The sequence below is a fragment of the Nematocida parisii genome, assembly GCF_000250985.1.
Source record: "Nematocida parisii ERTm1 unplaced genomic scaffold supercont1.1, whole genome shotgun sequence".
NCBI lineage: Eukaryota > Fungi > Microsporidia > Nematocida > Nematocida parisii.
The window spans coordinates 394693-416343 of NW_013524646.1; the positions used below are offsets into that span (position 1 = coordinate 394693).

Consider the following 21651-nt stretch of genomic DNA (forward strand, 5'->3'; position numbering starts at 1 on the left):
TGCCAATTTTAGCCCTTTTTATATATTTGTGTTTTTACTGTAATAATACAGATTAAATTATTTAATTATATATTACTATGTGTAGGGCATAAATAATAGTTGTTTTTAATAAGCTCTACTATTACGAAAATACTAATTGTCAAATGAAAATTTCTATAGAAATTTATTTATTATTTTTAAAATGTCTCTATTAGAGAGTAAGTATCCAACGCTCTATGAATTACTTTAATCCAAAATTTGTCTATTCTTTAAAAATACAACATACTTTTCTAGCAAATAACTAAGTTTTTTTGCATACTCTGGGTTGTTTTTAATTAAACCATGCACGTTTACTACTACTTTTTGGCAAAAGTATGCGTGCTTAAATTTAGATATCGACATATTAATATTTTCATCTGTATATTCGTACTTAATTCCTCCCTTGGTGATAAAATTCTCGTCAACCACAATTCTATCAAAGAGCATTGATGTAATCTTGTTGAATTTATCAGATTCAAAGGATAGTTTAAGCCAAACTAACCACATATCATTGGCTGTTATAACTGCTTTATATTCTGGAAGTTTTCTGTCTATGCCGTTTAAAAATGCTTCAATTTCTAGTAATGGACTTATAGACGTACCATACCGCGTTAGTATAGAAAAAAGTTTAATCTTAGTGGAGGAATCAAAGGTTCGTATTATAACTGTGAAAAAACAGTTTGTATGCTTTTCTACCACCAAATACGCCTTTAAAATCTCCAAATTCCCGCTAAGCAGGCTGTTATTGTTTATATAATGCACATAGTACGCGCACGATGAGTCTAAATTAATATTTCTATCAACTGTCGTTGAGGGCACACTAACTTTTGTACAGAAACTTTTGTATAACCCTCCTCTATATAATGGATTGAAACAAACACGATTCACTGTATTTAAATTATTTAACGGAAGACTTCCTATCATATTAGACAGAAGGCGTGCCCATGGATCGGTTTCTTCTAATGGATACCCTATGAGACACTTCCTAATACAATGTATCATATTTATTCTATCTTTAGCTTTTTTAAACGTATTATATAAAAAAAGCTTTTCTATTGGATAGAAATAAATATTTTTCCCTAATAAATCTATATTTTCTTCGGAATAATTGCTTGAGCCTTCTTCTTCACTCAGTATTTTTTCTACACAATGTATAAGCAGGAAATCTGTTAGAGTTTTTTCGGGCTCATTCTCAATAATGTTCTTGTTATTACTTATTTCGTTGATTTTTATATCTGTCAAGATGCTGGCGCTACTGGGGAAGGATTCAGTCCATAAATGCTCAATAGTATGGTTCAATTTTATTCCTCCTTCTAAATTTAAATAACTATATGTTATAACTACTTCTCCCAATATATCCATTTGCTCATTATTATTTAAACGCTTTGACATACTTAAAATTTCTATCTTTACTTTTCTGCTAGGAAATTCTGAGTTTTCTTCTATAATATATTTCTTGGAGAGTGATAAAATTAATTCTTTCATATATAATTTCACTTTTTTAAATAGCATATTCTGGCTTTCGCGCTTTTTTAGCAGAGTATTGAGCTCTTTAAATGATTCTTCTTCTTCAGAATATCTTCCAGTTATTTCGGCAATGACATATAGCATATTTATTATACCAGGCGCAAGCTCATTCCTATTTTCTTTTAGATACCTAATATTCTCATTCTCTAGATCCGCCACTACTTTACTCCACTCCATATGCATCTCGTATGTATCAGTCTCCAGTTGTTTATTGTACGTATCAAAGAACCTTTTCAAGTCCGGTGATACTTCTCCCATATGATCTATATTATACTCTTTAGTCTTTGGATCATATGCTAAACAGCAAAACAAGCTAAGCAATCCAGCCTCAACACAGTTACTGTATATGTTACTACTATCAAAGGAATCTTCTTTTCTATTATATGATGAAATAGCTTTATATTCAGGCGCATCTATACTACCAGAGAATGGAAATACATCTTCTAGAGGAGACTCTTTATATACTATATCCATTATATCTATTCTATGCTTTGCATTACTTGTATTGGCATTACTGGATTTCACAAAGCACTTATTAACAATGCTTTCAAGATATTTCACTTCGTTATTTGATCCTTCACTCTTTTTCTGTTCTATACACTCTTTAAGCATAGAATATACTGTCTTTGCAAACTCAATTATTTTTTCTTCACCATCCAAATACTTGAATATATAATACTGTATTAGCCACCTTGCATTATTTAAAAACTTACCGGTTTTAAACTCTTCATATGTTCTTGGTTCAGCATATTCACCCCCTTCTCGTATATCTGGGTTTGTTTTGTTGTCTATAAAGAAGTTTATAACATTGGCTGCTCTTTTTTGTGATACTGATCTTGCAGCCTTTTTGCTATTTGCATTCGTTTTATTGCGTTTGTATTTCATATTTAGAGAGAATATATTTTTTTTGTCTTTGCCTTCTTTGCTGTCTTTTTTGCTTCCAGTTTTACCTTCTTTTAATTTTCTTTTTTTACTTTCCTTCTTGATTTCTAGTTTACTCAAATTTAAGTCTTCTGGTTTATTTTCCTTCTCAGATTTTGCTATAATCTCTTTCAAGACTAGCATTGGGCCAGTTTTACTATGTTCTACTTTCAGTGGTATATCCACTCCTTCTGCTAATAGAAACAAACAAGCTAAAATATCAATTTTATGCTTACTCACATGCTCAAACTGAAGAAATCTAATGAATGAATCTTTTCTAGAAGTATGTATTGACAAACTTCCAGTTAGAGAAGGAAATAACTCTATCAATGTTTGATGGTAGTCTTCAATATACGACGCCTTTTTCTCTTTTTCTTTATTCTTTTCTTTAGTAGGATTTTCTGTTGCCTCTTCTTCCTTTTCTTTAGTAAAGAGATTTTTATATGCCATATCCTTATTATAGTCTCTTGTTGACTCTATTTTTACATTATTTTCACTATTTTCATTATCTGTAACACATAGACTGTAATCTACATCTACACCCGGTGATAAAATCCGCATTTCAAACATTAAATTGAACTTCTCAGAAATAAATTCTCGTGTGGGGGATAGTGGTCCATTTACTCTTATACACATCCCATCTCCTATTTCCCTGCTATGTATCTCTCCATAACTTCTCATCCCTACATTACAGTGCATCTGATATAAAGTAACTATCATAATCATAAACTCTTTTCTTATGTGCATATCTCTATTATTAAAAATAAAAATTGTTTAAATTATTATGAGATGCAAGGGGTGTTTTCTGGTTCTCACGGTGGTGTTCTAGAAGGTTCTTGTTTTATTTATTGTGTGCTGATATATTTGTTTTTTATTGATTATGACTGTTCTCATTATTCCCTATAAGTTCTACTAAGGTATAAAATTTAAAAGTAATTAAAATATAAAGAAATATCTATTATAATATGTGACGTACTCACAAGGAGTAACACCACCGCCACCCTGCTACGTAGCCAAGAGATAGAAGAGAGTGAAAGGAAAGAGCTCTTTATTGTCTTTAGGATGCGGCCTAAGCCTGCGCGGACTAGGCGTCCCCGGCGCAGCTGTGTTAGGCCTGGCGCTGAAGTTAAGCTGTCGATGCTTCTCTGAGCCTTCTCCTAAATTGGGGGAAGAGCTCCGGTTAAATAGTCGCAAGTTGATATACCGATTCAGAGATCCCGGCCTTTGTTTTGGCGAGATCACCGCACAAGATGACGCGCAGATGGATCGCCTTCCGGGGCACACATCTGAGTGGTGATGTCATCACAACTACTAATACTATTTATTATACTACTACTATACTACTACTAATACTATTATTATACTATTTATTATACTATACATCTTCACATCTCCTATATATTCCCCTCTATCCTTCTCCTATTCTCTAATATACTATACATCGTCTCCTCCCCGTTCTCATCCATATCCTCTTCTGCTTTATCTTATTTCATATCTCTTTTCTATTACTTTGGCTCCATTCACTGTTATCTTTATAAGTGTGTTATTGCTTACCTTTATATCCGCTATTGTCCTTATTTATATACTTAATAATCCTCTTAATAGTGGTAATATCCCCTATTAATAATACTTTCTCTAACCGTATAATTATATCTATTACTTCTGATATCTCTGTTTTTCTATCTATCTCCGTTATATTTATGTTGTTGTGCCTTATATTATACTTCCCCTTCACTTGTATTATATTTACTATATTATACATCTGTACTACCCGGGTTATATTTATATTATTATACATATATAATACATACTTATTCTTTAACTGTATTAATATATCATTAATACTATATAATATATCTGTGTCATCCTTATAGTATATATTATACCCCGTATTAATTACCTTTAAATTAGTAAATTTAGTTAATAAATACAGTTTGCTTATTACTTTTATATTCTTATGGTTAATTAAGTTTCTTTTTATGTTATTTATTAATATAAATAATTTCTCTTTATAGTTCTTATAATACACTGTATTATTGTTATTAACACATATACTATTAAACTCTGTATCATACGGGATATCTTTAGTCTCCTGTATTATTATGATGTATTTAGTGTTTGTTGTATACTCTTCTGTATAATACTCTTCTCTACTGTATTCTATGTCATTTATCATGATTATATTTGAACTTTTACTTATCCTTATGAAATATTCCCTGCATTTTAGTTCATTTGGGGTTATCCCATTAAAATTCGGGTTTATTAATGAGATCTTTAATCCTTTCATTTCAATATAAGATATGTAATACTTATTACATAATGTATATTTGATTGACTTAAATATATATTCAGATATTTCATCTTTTATGCCTTCTATTATTATTACAGTCATAAAATAAAAAATGAAAATATTTCCAAGCACCATAAAGCAGGAAGAAGAAATATTAGAAATAATATTAAATGAGAGAGAAGAGATCATAATATATGATACAATATATAAAAAGTATACATTAAATATGATACAATGTGTAGAAATATTTATAGAAGAATATTCTACAAATAAATTTATTACATTCTTAAAGGAATTAAGTATAATTAAATAAATAATGTAGTATAAGTAATATATAATACATAAAGTATTAAAAATAAAATAATTTACATAATGTGTAATATATAATGTATAAGGAATTACTTAACTGTATTAATAAGACTATCACAATAGCAGTTAAACACAATGAAGTAACAGAAATAACAGGAGAATTATTAGGGATAGATGAACATTTAAACATTATCATAAGAAGTAATCAGAATATCACATTATATTACACCAGATATATTATAGAATATATACTACCAATACATAATACATAATACACAATATATACTACTTAATACATAATACACAATATATACTACTTAATACATAATACACAATAAGTAATACATACTACACAATACATAATATATACTACTTAATACACAATACATAATAAATAGACATAACATAATACTACATACTACTATATACATAATATATAATATATTCTATTACTTATTACTATATTCTATTACTTATTATACTATTGCTATTATATTCTATTACTTATTACTATATTCTATTACTTATTATACTATTATCATTATATTCTATTACTTATTATACAATGTTTTATATTTTATAATTTTATTTTTACTTATTATACATTGTATAATAAATAGTATTTATTACATAATACCTAGAAATTAATTTATAAATATTCTTAATTTTAGTCTTTTATTTGTTCTAGAATTGAAATATTCTTATTTTTTATTTATGATTCTTCTAAAACAACCCCTGTAAAATGGCAAGAACAAAGCAGACAGCAAGGAAGAGCACAGGAGGAAAAGCACCAAGAAAACAATTAGCAACTAAAGCAGCCAAGAAAAGTACAACACCAGCAGTGGGAGGAAGCATAAAGAGACCACACAGGTACAGAGCAGGCACTGTTGCACTTAAAGAAATCCGAAGGTACCAGAAGTCTACAGAACTTCTTATAAGAAAGCAGCCCTTCCAGAGAATGGTAAGAGGGATATGCCAAGAATTCAAATCAGATTCAAGATTCCAAGGGAGTGCACTTGCATCACTACAAGAAGCAACAGAAGCATTCATAATTGGATTATTTGAAGATGCCAATGATTGTGCTATTCATGGCAGAAGGGTTACAGTAATGCCCAGGGACATACAATTAGCTATGAAAATCAGAGGTAGATACAGACCTTAACCAGAATTAGTAAAAAGTATCACATTCATTATATTTACATTTATTATCTTTATTATGCCACACAGTACAAGCACACACAGTACATACAGTATAATTAGTCTATTAATATACAGGAGTAGTAATAATTGGTCTATTAATATACAGTATAATTAGTCTATTGGTCTATTAATATATTATACTTACTCCTAGTGACAGCCTGCCAATAATATACAATAATATAATACAGACTAATATAATACAAACACAGAAGGAATAGGAGTAGTATTAGTAATAGTAATAGGAGTATACAGAAGGAATAGAGTATATAGTAATAATTAGTCTATCTATAGTATGTATATATAGTATGTATACAGTAATAATTAGTCTATATAGTATACAAAAGTATGTATATACGTATACAGTAATAATTAGTCTATATAGTATACAGTATAATTAGTCTATGTATATTGTAATAGTATGTATACAGTAGTATGTATACTTATCCTATTGTATCTATTGTATATACAGTAATAATTAGTCTATTAGTCTATTAGTCTATTATACATATTTACCCTAGTAGTATAGTAATAATTAGTCTATGCATATCCTATATATATAATTAGTCTATTATTATACTGTGTATCATGTGTCCTGTATATAATTAGTCTATTAGTCTATTAGTATACTGTAATAACTTAGTCTATTGTATATTATATTTATTAATTAATACAGCACCATCCATTAATATTATCATCACTTTCTATATTAACCCGCTGCTTGATTTTATTATCTGGTATGCTTATCATTATACTCTCAGCAATTGTTTTAAATGATAAATCAATCCCTTCCCCTGTCTTTGCTGATACTTTATTATATCCTATTATATTGATGTTCTCTGTTTTATACTTACTTATAAAATTAGAGATATCTTCATCAGATACTTTAACTGTGTTTGTGTCTATCTTATTGGCTAGTATGAATATTATTATGTTATTGTTGATATTATTGCTTATCTCGGATATCCATCCTTTTAAATCATTAAAACTGTCTTCATCTGAGATATCAAATACTAATAATATTCCATTGGCATTTCTGTAGTAACTGGATGTGATGGTTCTGAATCTTTCTTGTCCTGCGGTGTCCCATAGTTGTAATTTGACTGCTTTATCATTGACTAGGATATTCTTCATTTTAAAATCAACCCCAATTGTTGTACCGTAAGTTTCTTTATAAATACTGTCTGTGTACCTTAATAATATACATGTTTTGCCTACACCACTGCTGCCTACCACTAGAATTTTAAATAGGGCGTACTCCTCATGCATTAATAAAAGTAAAAATAAAAATATTTATACCACATAATGTAATAAGTAATAATTATACCACATAGTGTAATAAGTAATAATAATAAGCAATAGTTATATCACATAATGTAATAAGTAATAATGATAAGCAATAGTTATACCATATAGTGTAATAAGTAATAATAATAAGCAATAGTTATACCACATAGTGTAATAAGTAATAATATAATGGTATTAGTGTATTATATGTTATATATTATATATAATGTAATAAGTAATAGTATATGTATTATAATAAGATAAGTAGTAGTATACTCATTACACATAGTGTATTATATTTTACTTATTACTATTAGTGTATTATATTGTATTATTTTTTGCTATTAGTGTATTATGTTTTACTTATTGTGTATGGTGTATTATATTGTGTTACTTTTTACATATACTGCATTATGTTTCATAATTTATAATCAATTGTTTAGTATGTTTTAATATGAAACATTCTCTCAAATATAACTAAATTCCTTGTTGTTATAAAATGGAATATAAATCATTCGGTAGTACTATAAGGAATGCGTTACTTAAATATGCTATTATGCATAATATAAGTATATGGGACTATTCCATATGGAATACTCTCCTAATGACTGCTTTATCCTCTATTAGAATGATTATTTTTATTATTTTTACTGTTTTTATTACATTATCTTCAATTTTTTATATTATTATTAAAAAAAGAAGATTTACTCAGAAAGATACTTTATGTATATTTATATTTATGGTTATATCCATATTCTTATTAGATACAGTAGAAAATATGAGAAAAATAGAAATATATTTAGATAATTCATATCCAAATATAGAAATAACCATACCGTATTCGTACTATTTAATTAATAATCCGTTAGAAAATGAAAATATTTGCAAATTCAACAGGAAATTAGAGAAATCAGAAGATGATTTAAAGTATGGTGAGAAAGTATCCGGTACGTATATAAAGTTATTACAACAGAATATTAATAACAAGCATAACAAGATAATCAGTAATAGACTAATTAATGGTAATACAACAGGATATAATAATAATAGACTAAATACAACAGGATATAATAATAATAGACTAATTAATGGTAATACAGTAGGTAATAGACTAATTAATGGTAATACAACAGAGTACTGTATATATAATAATAATAATAAGTGTAATAACTGTATATTATTAAAGGATGAGGAATTTAAAGAAGTAAAAAGTAACTTACAGTATATTAATAGTATAAATAAGGAATATTCAGATATAGAAAGACAATTAGATAGGAGTAAAATAGAATATAAGGTAAAAACAGTTGAATTAATGAAAAATTTTAAAGAATTTAACAAATTAACGTATTTCATTAGGGAAGAGCTTGAAACCATTGGGGTTAATTTTAATTCTATAGAAGACTCTATTATTTCATTAATAGATAAGTATGATAAAGTATTTTCAGGGGATATTTCAAATATAACAAGAATTAAAATATTTGAAGATTCTGTTTGTGTGAGTATAAAAAATAACGAAAAAAAACCGTTTTATAAAAATTTTTATAAAAAAAGAATTTACCAACAGTGAAAAAAACCAGTATAATTACTGTTGAAGAGAAGAAGACTTATAAACCATCTTTAATGACCCTGAAGAGTAATATTGTACAAGAAGATTTAAGTGATGAAATTACGAATAATATCCATGATATGGTAAAAAGTAATATAAAAATACCAACAGATTTTTTAATTAATGAAAATTTTGAAAAATCAAAAATTTCCAATAGTCCATTCTTTACATCTGTGACGTATACATTAATTATAACGGAAATTCTGATTTTTATACAAGTATTATTAGTAATGGGTACAATCCTAGCAATTGTATTCGATAAAAAATGGATATACCTGGGGTTATACTGTACAATGTGTGGATCATTAGTGCTTAGCTTGATTTTAGGGTTTGTGGCACTTACAAATTCCGTTATTTTTTCATTTTTATGTGAAAATGGGTTAAAGTGCGACTTACACCAACCAATTCATACGGCAGTAACCCCAATCAGTAATTTATTGGATACGCCAGATATGATACTGCGTGAGTCCATTAATAGGTCTACTATTAGGTTACAGAAACAGATTAATACGGTTATAAGTACAAATACAACAGAAGATATAGAAAATATTTTAAATCAAATCGATAGATTATTTCAGATAAAACCTGATTTTAAAAATTTTATTAGTAATAATCCTAACGGAAATTTAGTAAATGAAGATTCTGTATATAATACAGCAAGTAAAATCAAAAGTACGTTAAATTCCATAAAATCACAGGATAAGAAGGTGAGAGAGAATAATTGGACGGATGTATTTAAGAAATTATCAGAGATAAATGTATTACTAACTGATACAGCACCGAATATTAACAAGAGAAGGCGGGAGAGGTTATCTGAGCTATCTACTGGTCATTCAACTGAAGTATCTTCATGTACAAGCAAGGAGAAAGCTATTTGTGATTTAAAGAAGAGGTTTGATTCATTATTTATTGGGTTATTCTTCTTTTCTGTTGTTTTATCGGTTCTTATAGCTATATAATTAAAAATAACAACAAAATACCTGAAATAACGGATTTATTAATAAAAAATTATAACAAACTAGTATAAATTAATATAAATTAATATATAATGTATAATAAGTCGTAGAATATAATAGTAATAGTGTAATAAGTAATATATAATGTGTATAGTGTATTAAGTAATAGAATAATAAGTAGTAGAATATAATGGTAGTAGTATAATAAGTAATATATAATGTGTATAGTGTATTAAGTAATATATAGTAGTAGTATAGTAATAAGTTATGTCTATTTATTATATATTATATATTGTGCATAGTGTAATATGTAATGTGTTATTAATGTAGATACTATTGATATAATATGTTGGTAATAGAGTAATAAGTAATAGAATATAGTGTATACTGTGTAATAAGTAATAGAATATATTGTATACTGTGTAATAAGTAATATATAATATATATAGTGTAATAAGTTGTGCACTATTGTATAATAAGTAATAGAATATATTGTGTATAGTGTAATAAGTAATAGAATAATGTAATACTATTATTTATTATACAATGTGTACATTTTATTGTGTTTCTCTGGTAAACAGTTGAATATAATAAAAATTTTCAGTTCATACAAAAAAATGGAAAACAGCGAAAACCCATTTAACATAGACCCAAAACAGCAAAAGAAGTACGAAGCAAAAAAACGAGCAGAGGAAATAAAGGAACTAGAAGCAAAATATGAAGAAGACCTTGCCTCATACACAGAAACAGAAGAGGAAGTAGAATATGAAGAAAGCCAAGAAGAGAACATTGCAATACAAGAAATCATAGAGAAGATAAAAAAGAAAGATCCAGAGATTTATGATGGGAATAAAAAGATATTTGAAGAGATAAAACAAGCACATAAGAAGGAGACAACAGAGAAACCAGCAGATAAACAAAAGGAGTCATCATATAGATTAAAGGACTACTACAGAGAGAAAACATTGGATATAATGAATAAGACACCAGAAGAAACAACAGAAGAACTCTTCCCAACAAAAGAAGAAGACTCATGTTCTGAAGATGCCTCAGAAGAGAATCAAGTAAGAGACAGAAAACAAGAAAGAATAAAGAGAAAAACAGAATATAATGAAGAACAAAAAGAGAACATAAAAGCATTTATATCTGTAATGGAAGAGATAAACACAACAGATGAACTATTCCAGAAAAAACCAGAAGAAGCAGTGAAAGAAGAAGACCCAGAAAACTTTCTGACAGAATATGTTTTAAAAGGGGGCTGGCAGAAAGAGAATGAAACGAACAAAGAAGAAGAATTATTATTCCTAGAAGAAGACAGTGAAGAATTAGAATTAATTGAAGAGTTTGATAAAGAAACCATTCCAACAACACAAGGAAAATTCGCAACTGTTAAGAAACCTGTTCAAAAAAGGAAAAGAAAGGAATTAAAGAAGAAACTTAGAAACAGAGAAGACGAAAAAATAAAACAAGAAGAAATAAAAAGATTGAAGAATCTTAAAAAACAGCAATTCATGGACAGAATTTCTATTTTAAGAAGTGTCTCTGGGCTAAGTAAAAGACAATTATCAAAAATTAAATTAGATGAAGTTTATGACAGAAAGGAGTTTGATAAAACCTTAGAAGGTCTTTTTGGTGAAGAATACTTTAATAAAGAAGAAGAAGAAAGACCAAAAATCAAAGGATATGAAACAGAAGCACAGGAGCTCAAACAATTAGAAGAATTAGCAGAGAATGCAGAATTACAACAAGATAGAACATCAGTAAGTGAAATTAAAAAGATCCTATCAGAAATAAGAGAAATAGGGAAAGAATATGCAACATTAAAGAAACAAGGAGACTTTGAATATGTAGAAATGCCAGCAGTTAATATTGGATTATCTACTAGAGAAATTTTATTAGCAGATGATAAATTCCTTAAAATGCATTATTCAATAAAGAACTATGCGCCATTTAAAAACGATTATAAAAGAAAATAAAAATATAATATATAATTAACCAACAGTCAATGAAAATCAATTATTACAGCCATTATATAATAAACTAGTGATAAATAGTAAAGAATATATAATTAGTTATATAACACCAATAAAATACTTAATTAGAACTATTTTATATGCATTATGGCAGTCAAATTATTAGAAAAAGTCATTAAGACATTTTATTATTGGAATTTGAATACGTATGTACTGTATAATGAAGTTAATTTATGCTTACGTGGTGTGTCAGCAAGCAATTCTGACTTAATTTATACTGTCATGTATATATGTAAACATTCAAATAACTCACGTACTATTATACTAAGTCTAGTATAATAAGAATTATATATTAGTTATTGAATTAATACGAATGTACTTATATAGATGCATTAGACTTAATTATATGATAGTTTAAATTAGAAAATAGAATGTTTTAATGTATGTATGCTCTTAAGGAGACAAATTAAATTATTTAATGGTATAAGAACAAGAATTAAATAAACATTAAAGCACCTTAATGAGTTTTTCTAATAATTCAACTAATATAGACAGGAAGGAGTTTGCTGCAGAGCAAGAACTTCAAGAAATCTTAAGCAGTTCTAAGTGTAAAACTAAGCCACTCAAACACGCTTCAACAGAAGAAGAGAGACCAGCCCGAAATGAGAAATCTAATCCTCAAATAGTGAATAGCTCCCTCGATGTAAAAATACAGCAAGAAATAGTTAATTGTATATGTGATACAATAACCATTGACCTGGAGCCGGGTATTGTATTACAACAACTAAAAGAAATCTGGGAACTATATGATACATATAATGAGTTGACCACATCCAGAAGGGTGCGGCTATTCACTATTGGAATTAACATAAAATCCAACCCAAACTGGAATATTGTTAAGGGACACCTCAAAAAATTCGCGGAACAATTAAAAACCGAAGAATCATTAGGGACAAAGAAAACATGGGAAGATATTGAACCCGAGTTGAAAATATTGCTCAGACAATATGCAAATGCGAAGCTGTTCACTCCCCGAACCCACAAAGCTATAATGAATGATAATCCATGGAGTCTTTGGATAAAAGACACATTCATTGCTATTTTTTTAGGGAAATATTCAGTAGAAAATCTCCGACATGAAATAAAGAATGCACCAAGAAAGTATCCATTAAGATGGCAAAATATAAATTGGGAAGCCTCAGAGAAAGATATCTATAATCAATTATTAGCTAATTGTCCTAAAAATACACGATAATAAAAAGCCAATGGCTATGAATTCTAGCTAGAGGCCAAAGCCTAAATCCAAGAAAGGTCTGCATAAAAAGCTCGCACAAATTGTAATTCTTGTTATACTAGGATTAGCATACAATATCTGCCATTCAAAAGGAATAAAGAATATAATTATGCCATATTCTATACTAAAAATAAAATATTATTTATACCTTACAAGAGCTACTTAAACTAACTTATTTTTAAATCCAATAAAAACATAATTATATATTTACTGGCTTAATAGTCCTATTCTTTACTATTCTTAAGTATTCATAGAGTCTTATTATACTTTCAAGTATTAAAATATATAGTAATTTATTGATTAAAGTATAATTAGAACATAGCCAGATGTTCTAATTGTGATAAGCACACCCCTTTTATATTTTATATGCCATTCCGTATGCACTTAGAGTGGGTGTAATAAGTTAGTGCTATTGAATTCTGGGTTATACGCTATGAACAGTGTATATCGTACTATAACAGTGTTTATGATAAATGTGTGTTGTATATATTTATATATGCATAGACATAGTAATACTCTATTTTATACTTCTATTATATTTCCTAAATATATCCTGGAATATAGTATTATACGTATATAAATATACGAACCAATGGTATTTACAATACGTACTTAAGGATAAATATAAAATAAACACTTTATATTTAAAAAAATAAAATACAGAATGGGATGTACATAAGTATATAAAACACAATATATAGACATTCAGGTAGTGTTGGCTTATTCATACGGTGTGTTAGTTCATAAGATATACTAGACGGAATTATACCATATTTGCATTAGTATACGGGAAGTATGGGGCTATATTATGCTGTGAGCATTCTATGTTATTCTTTATATACACTATGTAGTATACTGTGCATATACATAGATATACTGTGTTATACTGGAAATATATCTAAGATTATCTAGACTTCTGTAATAAGATACTATCAGATCGCAGTGAATGTTTATTGGTCTTCTAATAAAAAGAGTGCAAGTGAATGGGTGGGCCTTTATCATTTTATAATTGGTCCTTGAATTAGTCTATAGAAAGGGGATATTTGAAACGAATTCATACATTCAAAAGAATGCAAGGCCCTATGACAGAAAATAATAATGTGCCGCCTAGAGTACTTGTCATTGACAGTCCATTGGCAACGCCTGACTTTAGAGCGTACAGAATACGGCAATTAATTGACGGGGTGACACAGACATCCTTTGTTAGAGTTCTTTCTATCCTATCGATAGCATTTAAAATACTGCAAATAGGAATAAATGCAGCAGTACTTATTATTACACGAAATACAGAGACACAAACACCTTTTAAGCTATTTATTGTTGTATACACTGCATTAGTAGCCGCACACACAGTGTCATTTGCAATAAGACACTGGGGGTATATTTTCAACCAAGAACCTTTGGAATTCACACAAAGTGCAGAATCCACTCTGTTTAACAACCTATTAGATATTTTAACACTTTTCCTGTACTTTATTGGGTTTAAGTGGTTGCAGCAGTACCATTCTTCAAAAGATGAAATTCCTATTCTGTACAACCTCACTAGAATCTGGGTGTTCTACGGTATTGCTATTGTATTAGCACCAATATTCTCAGTTATTCTGATTCTTTTACTGCTGAATTATGTCCGGCCAACACTTCCCGTGATTGAGTACACACTCGGAGGAAAGATAAAAGAAGAAGATGCACAGTGTACAATATGTTTAGCACCATACGCCGAAAAAGAACAAATTAGAAAATTGCCGTGTAAGCACCATTTCCACATGACATGTATTGATGAATGGTTTGGAATAGATGATGTCTGCCCTCTCTGTAAGAGGCCAATCAACCCTCTATATGATATTGCAGGTACATCTATTTAGTTACAATATAGAATCTGTTGATTTATTGTGCTACACAAATAATTAGAATAATAAATCCTAAGCCAGAATATAAATAGCCCGAAATTAAAATTAATAGAACTTTTTTAGAAATGGAAAGACTCTCTGTGGTAGAATATTTGTCAATGCGGTATTTGAATGAAAGAGAATTTCAGAGACTGCTCCCATATGATGCGGATATTGTAGAAAGAGTAAAATTCTTGCTACAGCGACAGAAAGACCGGCAGAGAAAAGAAATACAAAGAAATAGAATAAAAGAACATATTTACAAAATAGAAATAGAGAGAATTGAATGGCTCTTATCGGAGTATCTTTTAATTCGGATGGAGAAAATACGGAACAACTTTTATATAAAGGACGAGTCAATTCTATCACCACATGAAAAAGAGTATTACAGAGCATATATTAATTTAAACAAAGAGGTCGGTGCATACGTGGAGTTAGAGGATATTCCTGAGAGACACAGAAATAAAGAAGACTTGCCAGAAATACATGGAGTCTATGCACTGGATAATTTGCAGGATATTTCAATTGATGGAGAGATATTGACACTGTCACCCGGAGAGTTTCTTATTGGAAATATTTCTACATCAGAGGACTTAGTGAATGATTTGGGGGTTCTTTTGGTGTGAACCGAAAACAGTTTTAAATAAAAATCGGAGTATCCGAAAATAACAAAAAATAAATTTGGAATGACTTATATTTAAACAAGACTAAGATGAGCGGATCGTTTCATCTTCAAAAGAGTACTCTATAAAGTGCTCTGACTCATCTACGTCCTTTTCTTTGAAAATTCTACGCTCTCTTAGCCTACTCCACATCTCTTCATTTGTTTCATCAGCTGTCTCCGTCATGAGAGATTTCATTGTTTGCAGGTTTTGTACAGAAGGGCGGCCTTCAATTCCTTTAATGTTTTCCAGAACCTCTTCGTATATTTTTTCTATATACTGCTTTGTGTTCTGGTTATCCATAGCCATGGGAAGTATTTCTAAAGTGTAATTAGGGTGGTAGTGGTCAAAATACTCCGTATACGGCAGCTCTGTTGCTACATCCACATCTGCTAATATGGCGGTTTCATATGCCCACGCCCTTGATACGTTTGAAATAGTGTACCCTCCGCCACCAAGAACAAGAATTGGAATATTCAATGACTTTACAAACTCAACACAGCCACCGTGGCCTTTGTGCGTTAAATTAAAACACCCTAATCGGTCACCCGCCAGAGAATCGGCACCGCACTGTAAGACTATAACATTTGGTCTGAACTTTTCAACAGCTGCGCCCACCACTGGTTTAAATATGGAAAGGTATGTGTTGTCATCAATTCCAGAATTCAATGGAATGTTTATGCTGTACCCACGCCCTTTCTCAATTCCAACATCTGTTACTGCGCCAGTACCAGGGAAGAATTCTCCATGCATGTGAAAGGAAATAGTCATAACTCGGTCACTGCAATAGAATGCTTCTTCTACGCCATCACCGTGGTGCACATCTATGTCAATGTACATAACCCTTTCATTATACCGAAGTAGCTCTAAAATACCTAAAACAATGTCATTCACATAACAAAACCCAGAGGCCTCCCTTCTCTTTGCATGGTGTAGCCCACCAGACCAATTAATTGAAACATCTGAAACCCCTTCATTTATGTGGGCTGCACCCTGTATTGAACCCCCTGCACTCTTCTGGCAGTATTCATACACCCCCTCGAAAACAGGACAATCTTCTATCATATTGTACTTTGACAGCTCCTTCTCCTTGGCATCTGCATTCTCTTTTCTAATGCCCTGCAAGAACTCAATGTAGTCATCTGAGTGGAATCTTGTCAGATCTTCAAATGATGCAGCAACAGGCGAATAAACATTCAGCCTCTTGAACACAGAGTAGTTCATTATAAGAGAGTGTGTAAGACGAATTCTATGAGGTTTCATAGGATGACCTGGTGCGTATTTGTAATTTCCAATCTCTTGATCGTAGAAGTAAGAAATCTTCCTCATGTCTTCAAAAAGAAAAAGACACAAATAATATAGAATACAAATAATTAATGATAAATGAATTTATAACAGAAATAGCAGAGAATGGCCACAAAACACCGCAATAAAAAGAATAAACTTGGGATTTACTTATATAGTTAAGAACATGCATAGGTACAGTATATATATGAAAATATGAAAATTCTTGCAAAATTTATAATGGGCCGGTGGTACACAAATATAATTAAGAGAAGGACGTATGTGACTAGAAATGAAGCACTTATTTGCTTAAATTTAAAAGAAGAAGAATTTGACAGGTTCTGTGTACTAACTGACACACACCCTTTGGTTGCATCAAAGGACGAGCTTACTAATAAAAGCACAAAAATCCAGTATGCAATAGCAGACATTCACAGAATAAGAGAGTCAGAGCCATACCAGAAGGGAAATCTAAAAAAAGAAAATGCGAAAAGAAGAAATAATTACAGAAGCACAGGAAGAGAGCATAAATTGAATTATTTAATGGATGAAAGAATAGATTACAACAGAATATTACTGAGTAAGTATCCATCCTTTGAAGAGATTTACGAAGACTTGGGTGAGGCACTGACCAATCTTATAGTTACAGAAAGAATAATAAGAGATAAATCAATTGACAAATTATGTATAAGGTTTGAATCAAATGTCATAACAAAGATATACAGAGAATTGTCTATGTTTTACATGTACATGATGATAGTTAAGACAAATCCTAAGGTGTTTATAGGCAAGGAGGGTGTTTACTACAGTATAGAAATTGGTGGGAGTGAAGTATTTTGGAGAGAGACCTATCCGCTTAGTGATATGGAAGACTCGCTTGGTATAAATTATAATGTGATTGTGCAGACAGCAGAGTTTAATGCATATTTACTAGAGAAGGTTAACTTTAAGTTATTTAAGTCATTGAATGAAGAGTATTTCATCGAATATATTAGAAATATACGAAGGATGTATACAGACATAATGGAATATGTACCGATTGACGAGAAAATTAAAAACGAAAATTTATTAGAGAATAATGAATATATGATAAATGACTTTACAAAGAAAAAAGAGAAAGAGATTACAGATGGAAGGTCATTAAAGGACGAAGAGTGTACAAGAGAGGAGTTTGTACAAGAAAGAGATTCTGGGTCATTTGGTGCAATTAATTTATATGAGATGTTTAGCTCTATTTCAAAGGAAATGTTGAGTAGGGTACCACCAAAGCACCGGTGCATATTTAACAAGGAGAAGGTATACTTATGTAAGAGTACAAATAGTCTAGAGCACTCACTTACTATGCTTATTATATCAGGAGGGGGAGAGATTCTTATTTCACCAGAAGGATGTACTTTGTATCTGTGTAGTGAAATACCAGAGAACTTTAGAGCTGAGTATAATTATGCACATCCACAGATTATTTATGACAGCTGTAATTTAGAGGAACTACAATCCCATTCCTTCTACCGACCAGGACAGAATTTACCACAGCATATTAGCCCATACAAATCAATGTTGAAGGAAACTGATTTAGACACGTTTAATATTTCACATAAGAAGAAGAGTGCGATAGAATCTATTATTAATCATAGGAAGTAAGAATTTATTAGTGAAAATAGACATTATAATTTGCCAGAAATGGAAATATCCATTAAAATAAAGAGCATAATCTATAAACAAACATAAATAGTTTACAGTGTATTTTAGTACCAAACAGAAGGAGTTATAGCATAAACCAAAGAATATCCTGAAATTATCTGAAATTAGGATGCAAGTAATTTGTGCTTTTTATTGTGTGATATTTCTACAGGCGTTGATGCAATCAGATGTACTATTATAGTGGGGAGGTTGGAAGAGTGTCTTCATACACTTCTGGTTCTACTTTTCTTGTGTGCTGGAATTTAAGCCCGTCTCCCTGAGTGGTCCAGCTCGGTATAAACCACATATACCAGGACTCGCCCATAATTATTTTCCAGTTTTGGTAGTACCCCATATCATAAGATATATTTGTGTTTTCAACAGGGTGCTTTCTCTCCTGGGGTGTTTGATTAATGCATATTGAATATATACACTCGCCCAAGAAATACGCTGTAAAAATAATTACTACTACTTGTAGAGACAGAGCTACAGTTATTGCTGCAATTTCTTTTTTCTCTGATAAGCTAATTAATAAAGAGTGAATAAAGCATCCAAAACTAATTAGATTCATTAGCATGAGGTAAAATAAGAAAACAACATAGAACTTATAATTGGTGAATCCAATGCATAAGTCGCACCATGTGAGGTGTTTATACATAAGAAGTAAGCACTGATGGCACTTGTCGCAATGATAACTACGCAGTGGCTGGGATGTATTGCATTTCTCACATGTGTTCATTTCATGCTTGTATGCAAACATATACTCCTTTTCAAAGGGGTTAATACAAAGACTGCTGTCATCTGAATCCCCGTCTCTCTCAACAGCCTCTGGGAAGAGCTCATGCGTTGTGCAGTTCTTTGAGATAGACATTCTTAAGAATGAAAACCCTACTAGAAGAACTAGTGCTTGATATACAACAAATATACAAAGCACTGTAATAGATACTTCTTTGAGCATCTGTAGTGCATATATTGTATTATACGCAAAAAATATGTATATTCCACTGAATATGACTAATACTCGTTGTATTGCATACCATATTGTCTGCACTGCATTTTTGTATTCGAACATAAATTAACCAAACAATTCGTTTTTTTATCCATGAACAGTGTTCAGTCACGGAAAAGAAAGCTTCACAACGATGAAGATGTAAAAAAACAAGAAATAATTAAGTACGGAGTAAAACCAGGCGAGTGCTCATATTGCAGTGCACGCCTACGTATAACAAACACATTTGGGTGTAAGTGCAAAAGAATATTCTGTGCCAAACACAGATACTCAGACGAGCACCGCTGTTCGTATGACTATAAAACAGAGAATATGATAAGACTAGAGAAAGAGAATCCAAGGATTGTTCCATCTAGAATATCAAATGCATGAGAGACTGTTAGTAGATTCTGTGTTTGCAGCTGAAATCTGTAATGTACCACTAGCCAAAAGTAGAAATAGCAAATTTTACACGAGAATTTTCATGGAGTATTTTAAAAGAGTGCGGACGACTGAGCTGGATGGATTGCCATGGAATGAAAAACAAGAAGTGTCGGAGAAGGTTGTTGGGATTATAAGGAATAACGTAAACGAGATAATGCAAATTAACAGCCAAGCAAAGAAGCTAGAACTATTTATACGGTATTTATCAGTGGATGCATTGTCTGATTTAGTAGAGAAAGTGAGTGTTGTAGATGTTCATAATAAGAATATAACGTATGTACTTGAGACAATACTAAAAAAAATAGAACAGCAGAAGACACTCACTGAGTCGTGCACAAATCTGCTCGTAAGCATTAGCAATGGTATACAGAAGAACATAATGAAATCATTTAAAAGCAAGGGAACTAACCATATAATTAGAGTACTCTTGCGTATTAAGTACAATGTAGAGGGATTGATTGATTCAATTAAAAAAGTGCCAATTGAATATATTCTGGAAGACTCAACAAGAACAGCAACATTTGTTGAGTACTTGTCATACACGAGTGATGAAGAGAAGAGTAAAATAGTAAAACATTTACTTAGCATTTTAACAGTAGATCATCTTAAAGGGTACACTTCATTTTTGTATGAGAAGGTTTGTAAGTTATCAGACGATGCACAGCTAGACCAGATATTCCTTGTTATTAAACCAGCTGTGTTAGAGTTATGCCGTGATGAGGTTGGTAACTATTTCATGCAAACATTTATATCTGTGTACGACCCAGCGAAGGTGTACAAGATACTAAAGCCAGACATCCACGGCTTTAATACGAACAATAATGTTGTACAGACTCTTCTAAAAAGGGCATCTGATATGGGATGCACAGATATTTTAGAGAGTGCCATCAAAAGATTATTTACAATTGATACTATTATGCACACGCTTCTGTTTCACAAGACAGGAGGGTTTGACTCAAAGTCGTATAAGCTAGCTATAAAACTTATGTGCGCAAAAACAAAGTATCAGAATGCACTTCAGATGCAGTGTGTAGCACTTTATGAGAGATACTGGTTATTTAACAAAGTAGGACAGGAGATAATTATATCCCTTCTAAGGTACACTAATATATCAAGTGAAGTAATTACTCTGCTTACCAGTACAATGACAAAGGAATTTATAGGAATACATGAGAGTAAAGGAGGAAGTGCACTATTAGATGCGATTTATGCAGTGGCCGACAGAGACACAAGAAGAAAAATTGCAATGGTAAGAAAGCGCAGCCATTCCTGCTTTGAGTAGTTCTAGTGGAAAATATTCATTAGATTCTTTTATATTAATAAAAATCA

At 30.5% G+C, this 21651-nt stretch overlaps 18 protein-coding genes across 18 annotated transcripts; 13 read left to right on the forward strand and 5 right to left on the reverse strand.

Moving 5' to 3' along the window:
- Nucleotides 1–189: 189 nt before the first annotated feature.
- Nucleotides 190–3255, reverse strand: NEPG_00268 (uncharacterized protein). Its single transcript, XM_013202646.1, has one exon. It carries the CDS (start codon nucleotides 3211–3213, stop codon nucleotides 226–228), a length of 2988 nt encoding a protein of 995 aa, XP_013058100.1. The 5' UTR covers nucleotides 3214–3255; the 3' UTR covers nucleotides 190–225.
- Nucleotides 3256–3845: 590 nt separating this feature from the next.
- On the reverse strand, nucleotides 3846–4858 carry NEPG_00269 (uncharacterized protein; the record flags this gene model as incomplete). Its single annotated transcript, XM_013202647.1, has 1 exon — nucleotides 3846–4858. One exon carries the CDS (start codon nucleotides 4856–4858, stop codon nucleotides 4010–4012), a length of 849 nt encoding a protein of 282 aa, XP_013058101.1. The 3' UTR covers nucleotides 3846–4009.
- Nucleotides 4859–4868: 10 nt separating this feature from the next.
- On the forward strand, nucleotides 4869–5069 carry NEPG_00270 (uncharacterized protein; the record flags this gene model as incomplete). Its single annotated transcript, XM_013202648.1, has 1 exon — nucleotides 4869–5069. The coding sequence occupies one exon, from the start codon at nucleotides 4869–4871 to the stop codon at nucleotides 5067–5069; it is 201 nt and encodes a 66-aa protein (XP_013058102.1).
- Nucleotides 5070–5136: 67 nt separating this feature from the next.
- NEPG_00271 (uncharacterized protein) lies at nucleotides 5137–5461 on the forward strand. Its single transcript, XM_013202649.1, has one exon. The coding sequence runs from the start codon at nucleotides 5143–5145 to the stop codon at nucleotides 5335–5337; it is 195 nt and encodes a 64-aa protein (XP_013058103.1). The 5' UTR covers nucleotides 5137–5142; the 3' UTR covers nucleotides 5338–5461.
- Nucleotides 5462–5807: 346 nt separating this feature from the next.
- NEPG_00272 (uncharacterized protein) lies at nucleotides 5808–6244 on the forward strand (the record flags this gene model as incomplete). The annotated part of the gene is made up of 1 exon (XM_013202650.1): nucleotides 5808–6244. One exon carries the CDS (start codon nucleotides 5808–5810, stop codon nucleotides 6225–6227), a length of 420 nt encoding a protein of 139 aa, XP_013058104.1. The 3' UTR covers nucleotides 6228–6244.
- A 681-nt stretch (nucleotides 6245–6925) lies between these two features.
- NEPG_00273 (rab-protein 1-PB) lies at nucleotides 6926–7531 on the reverse strand (the record flags this gene model as incomplete). The annotated part of the gene is made up of 1 exon (XM_013202651.1): nucleotides 6926–7531. The coding sequence occupies one exon, from the start codon at nucleotides 7529–7531 to the stop codon at nucleotides 6926–6928; it is 606 nt and encodes a 201-aa protein (XP_013058105.1).
- Nucleotides 7532–8048: 517 nt separating this feature from the next.
- NEPG_00274 (uncharacterized protein) lies at nucleotides 8049–9116 on the forward strand (the record flags this gene model as incomplete). The annotated part of the gene is made up of 1 exon (XM_013202652.1): nucleotides 8049–9116. One exon carries the CDS (start codon nucleotides 8049–8051, stop codon nucleotides 9114–9116), a length of 1068 nt encoding a protein of 355 aa, XP_013058106.1.
- A 53-nt stretch (nucleotides 9117–9169) lies between these two features.
- Nucleotides 9170–10114, forward strand: NEPG_00275 (uncharacterized protein; the record flags this gene model as incomplete). The annotated part of the gene is made up of 1 exon (XM_013202653.1): nucleotides 9170–10114. The coding sequence occupies one exon, from the start codon at nucleotides 9170–9172 to the stop codon at nucleotides 10112–10114; it is 945 nt and encodes a 314-aa protein (XP_013058107.1).
- A 614-nt stretch (nucleotides 10115–10728) lies between these two features.
- Nucleotides 10729–12087, forward strand: NEPG_00276 (uncharacterized protein; the record flags this gene model as incomplete). The annotated part of the gene is made up of 1 exon (XM_013202654.1): nucleotides 10729–12087. One exon carries the CDS (start codon nucleotides 10729–10731, stop codon nucleotides 12085–12087), a length of 1359 nt encoding a protein of 452 aa, XP_013058108.1.
- Nucleotides 12088–12231: 144 nt separating this feature from the next.
- On the forward strand, nucleotides 12232–12423 carry NEPG_00277 (uncharacterized protein; the record flags this gene model as incomplete). Its single annotated transcript, XM_013202655.1, has 1 exon — nucleotides 12232–12423. The coding sequence occupies one exon, from the start codon at nucleotides 12232–12234 to the stop codon at nucleotides 12421–12423; it is 192 nt and encodes a 63-aa protein (XP_013058109.1).
- A 181-nt stretch (nucleotides 12424–12604) lies between these two features.
- Nucleotides 12605–13510, forward strand: NEPG_00278 (uncharacterized protein; the record flags this gene model as incomplete). The annotated part of the gene is made up of 1 exon (XM_013202656.1): nucleotides 12605–13510. One exon carries the CDS (start codon nucleotides 12605–12607, stop codon nucleotides 13337–13339), a length of 735 nt encoding a protein of 244 aa, XP_013058110.1. The 3' UTR covers nucleotides 13340–13510.
- Nucleotides 13511–14447: 937 nt separating this feature from the next.
- NEPG_00279 (uncharacterized protein) lies at nucleotides 14448–15321 on the forward strand (the record flags this gene model as incomplete). Its single annotated transcript, XM_013202657.1, has 1 exon — nucleotides 14448–15321. A coding segment is annotated over one exon (793 nt), but the record flags the coding sequence as incomplete, so codon positions are not given.
- Nucleotides 15322–15350: 29 nt separating this feature from the next.
- On the forward strand, nucleotides 15351–15934 carry NEPG_00280 (uncharacterized protein; the record flags this gene model as incomplete). The annotated part of the gene is made up of 1 exon (XM_013202658.1): nucleotides 15351–15934. The coding sequence occupies one exon, from the start codon at nucleotides 15351–15353 to the stop codon at nucleotides 15888–15890; it is 540 nt and encodes a 179-aa protein (XP_013058112.1). The 3' UTR covers nucleotides 15891–15934.
- A 14-nt stretch (nucleotides 15935–15948) lies between these two features.
- On the reverse strand, nucleotides 15949–17255 carry NEPG_00281 (histone deacetylase 1; the record flags this gene model as incomplete). Its single annotated transcript, XM_013202659.1, has 1 exon — nucleotides 15949–17255. One exon carries the CDS (start codon nucleotides 17253–17255, stop codon nucleotides 15972–15974), a length of 1284 nt encoding a protein of 427 aa, XP_013058113.1. The 3' UTR covers nucleotides 15949–15971.
- A 195-nt stretch (nucleotides 17256–17450) lies between these two features.
- NEPG_00282 (uncharacterized protein) lies at nucleotides 17451–18914 on the forward strand (the record flags this gene model as incomplete). Its single annotated transcript, XM_013202660.1, has 1 exon — nucleotides 17451–18914. The coding sequence occupies one exon, from the start codon at nucleotides 17451–17453 to the stop codon at nucleotides 18849–18851; it is 1401 nt and encodes a 466-aa protein (XP_013058114.1). The 3' UTR covers nucleotides 18852–18914.
- Nucleotides 18915–19027: 113 nt separating this feature from the next.
- NEPG_00283 (uncharacterized protein) lies at nucleotides 19028–19962 on the reverse strand (the record flags this gene model as incomplete). Its single annotated transcript, XM_013202661.1, has 1 exon — nucleotides 19028–19962. The coding sequence occupies one exon, from the start codon at nucleotides 19960–19962 to the stop codon at nucleotides 19087–19089; it is 876 nt and encodes a 291-aa protein (XP_013058115.1). The 3' UTR covers nucleotides 19028–19086.
- Nucleotides 19963–19992: 30 nt separating this feature from the next.
- Nucleotides 19993–20271, forward strand: NEPG_00284 (uncharacterized protein; the record flags this gene model as incomplete). Its single annotated transcript, XM_013202662.1, has 1 exon — nucleotides 19993–20271. The coding sequence occupies one exon, from the start codon at nucleotides 19993–19995 to the stop codon at nucleotides 20269–20271; it is 279 nt and encodes a 92-aa protein (XP_013058116.1).
- On the forward strand, nucleotides 20264–21604 carry NEPG_00285 (uncharacterized protein; the record flags this gene model as incomplete). Its single annotated transcript, XM_013202663.1, has 1 exon — nucleotides 20264–21604. One exon carries the CDS (start codon nucleotides 20264–20266, stop codon nucleotides 21602–21604), a length of 1341 nt encoding a protein of 446 aa, XP_013058117.1.
- Nucleotides 21605–21651: the final 47 nt, after the last annotated feature.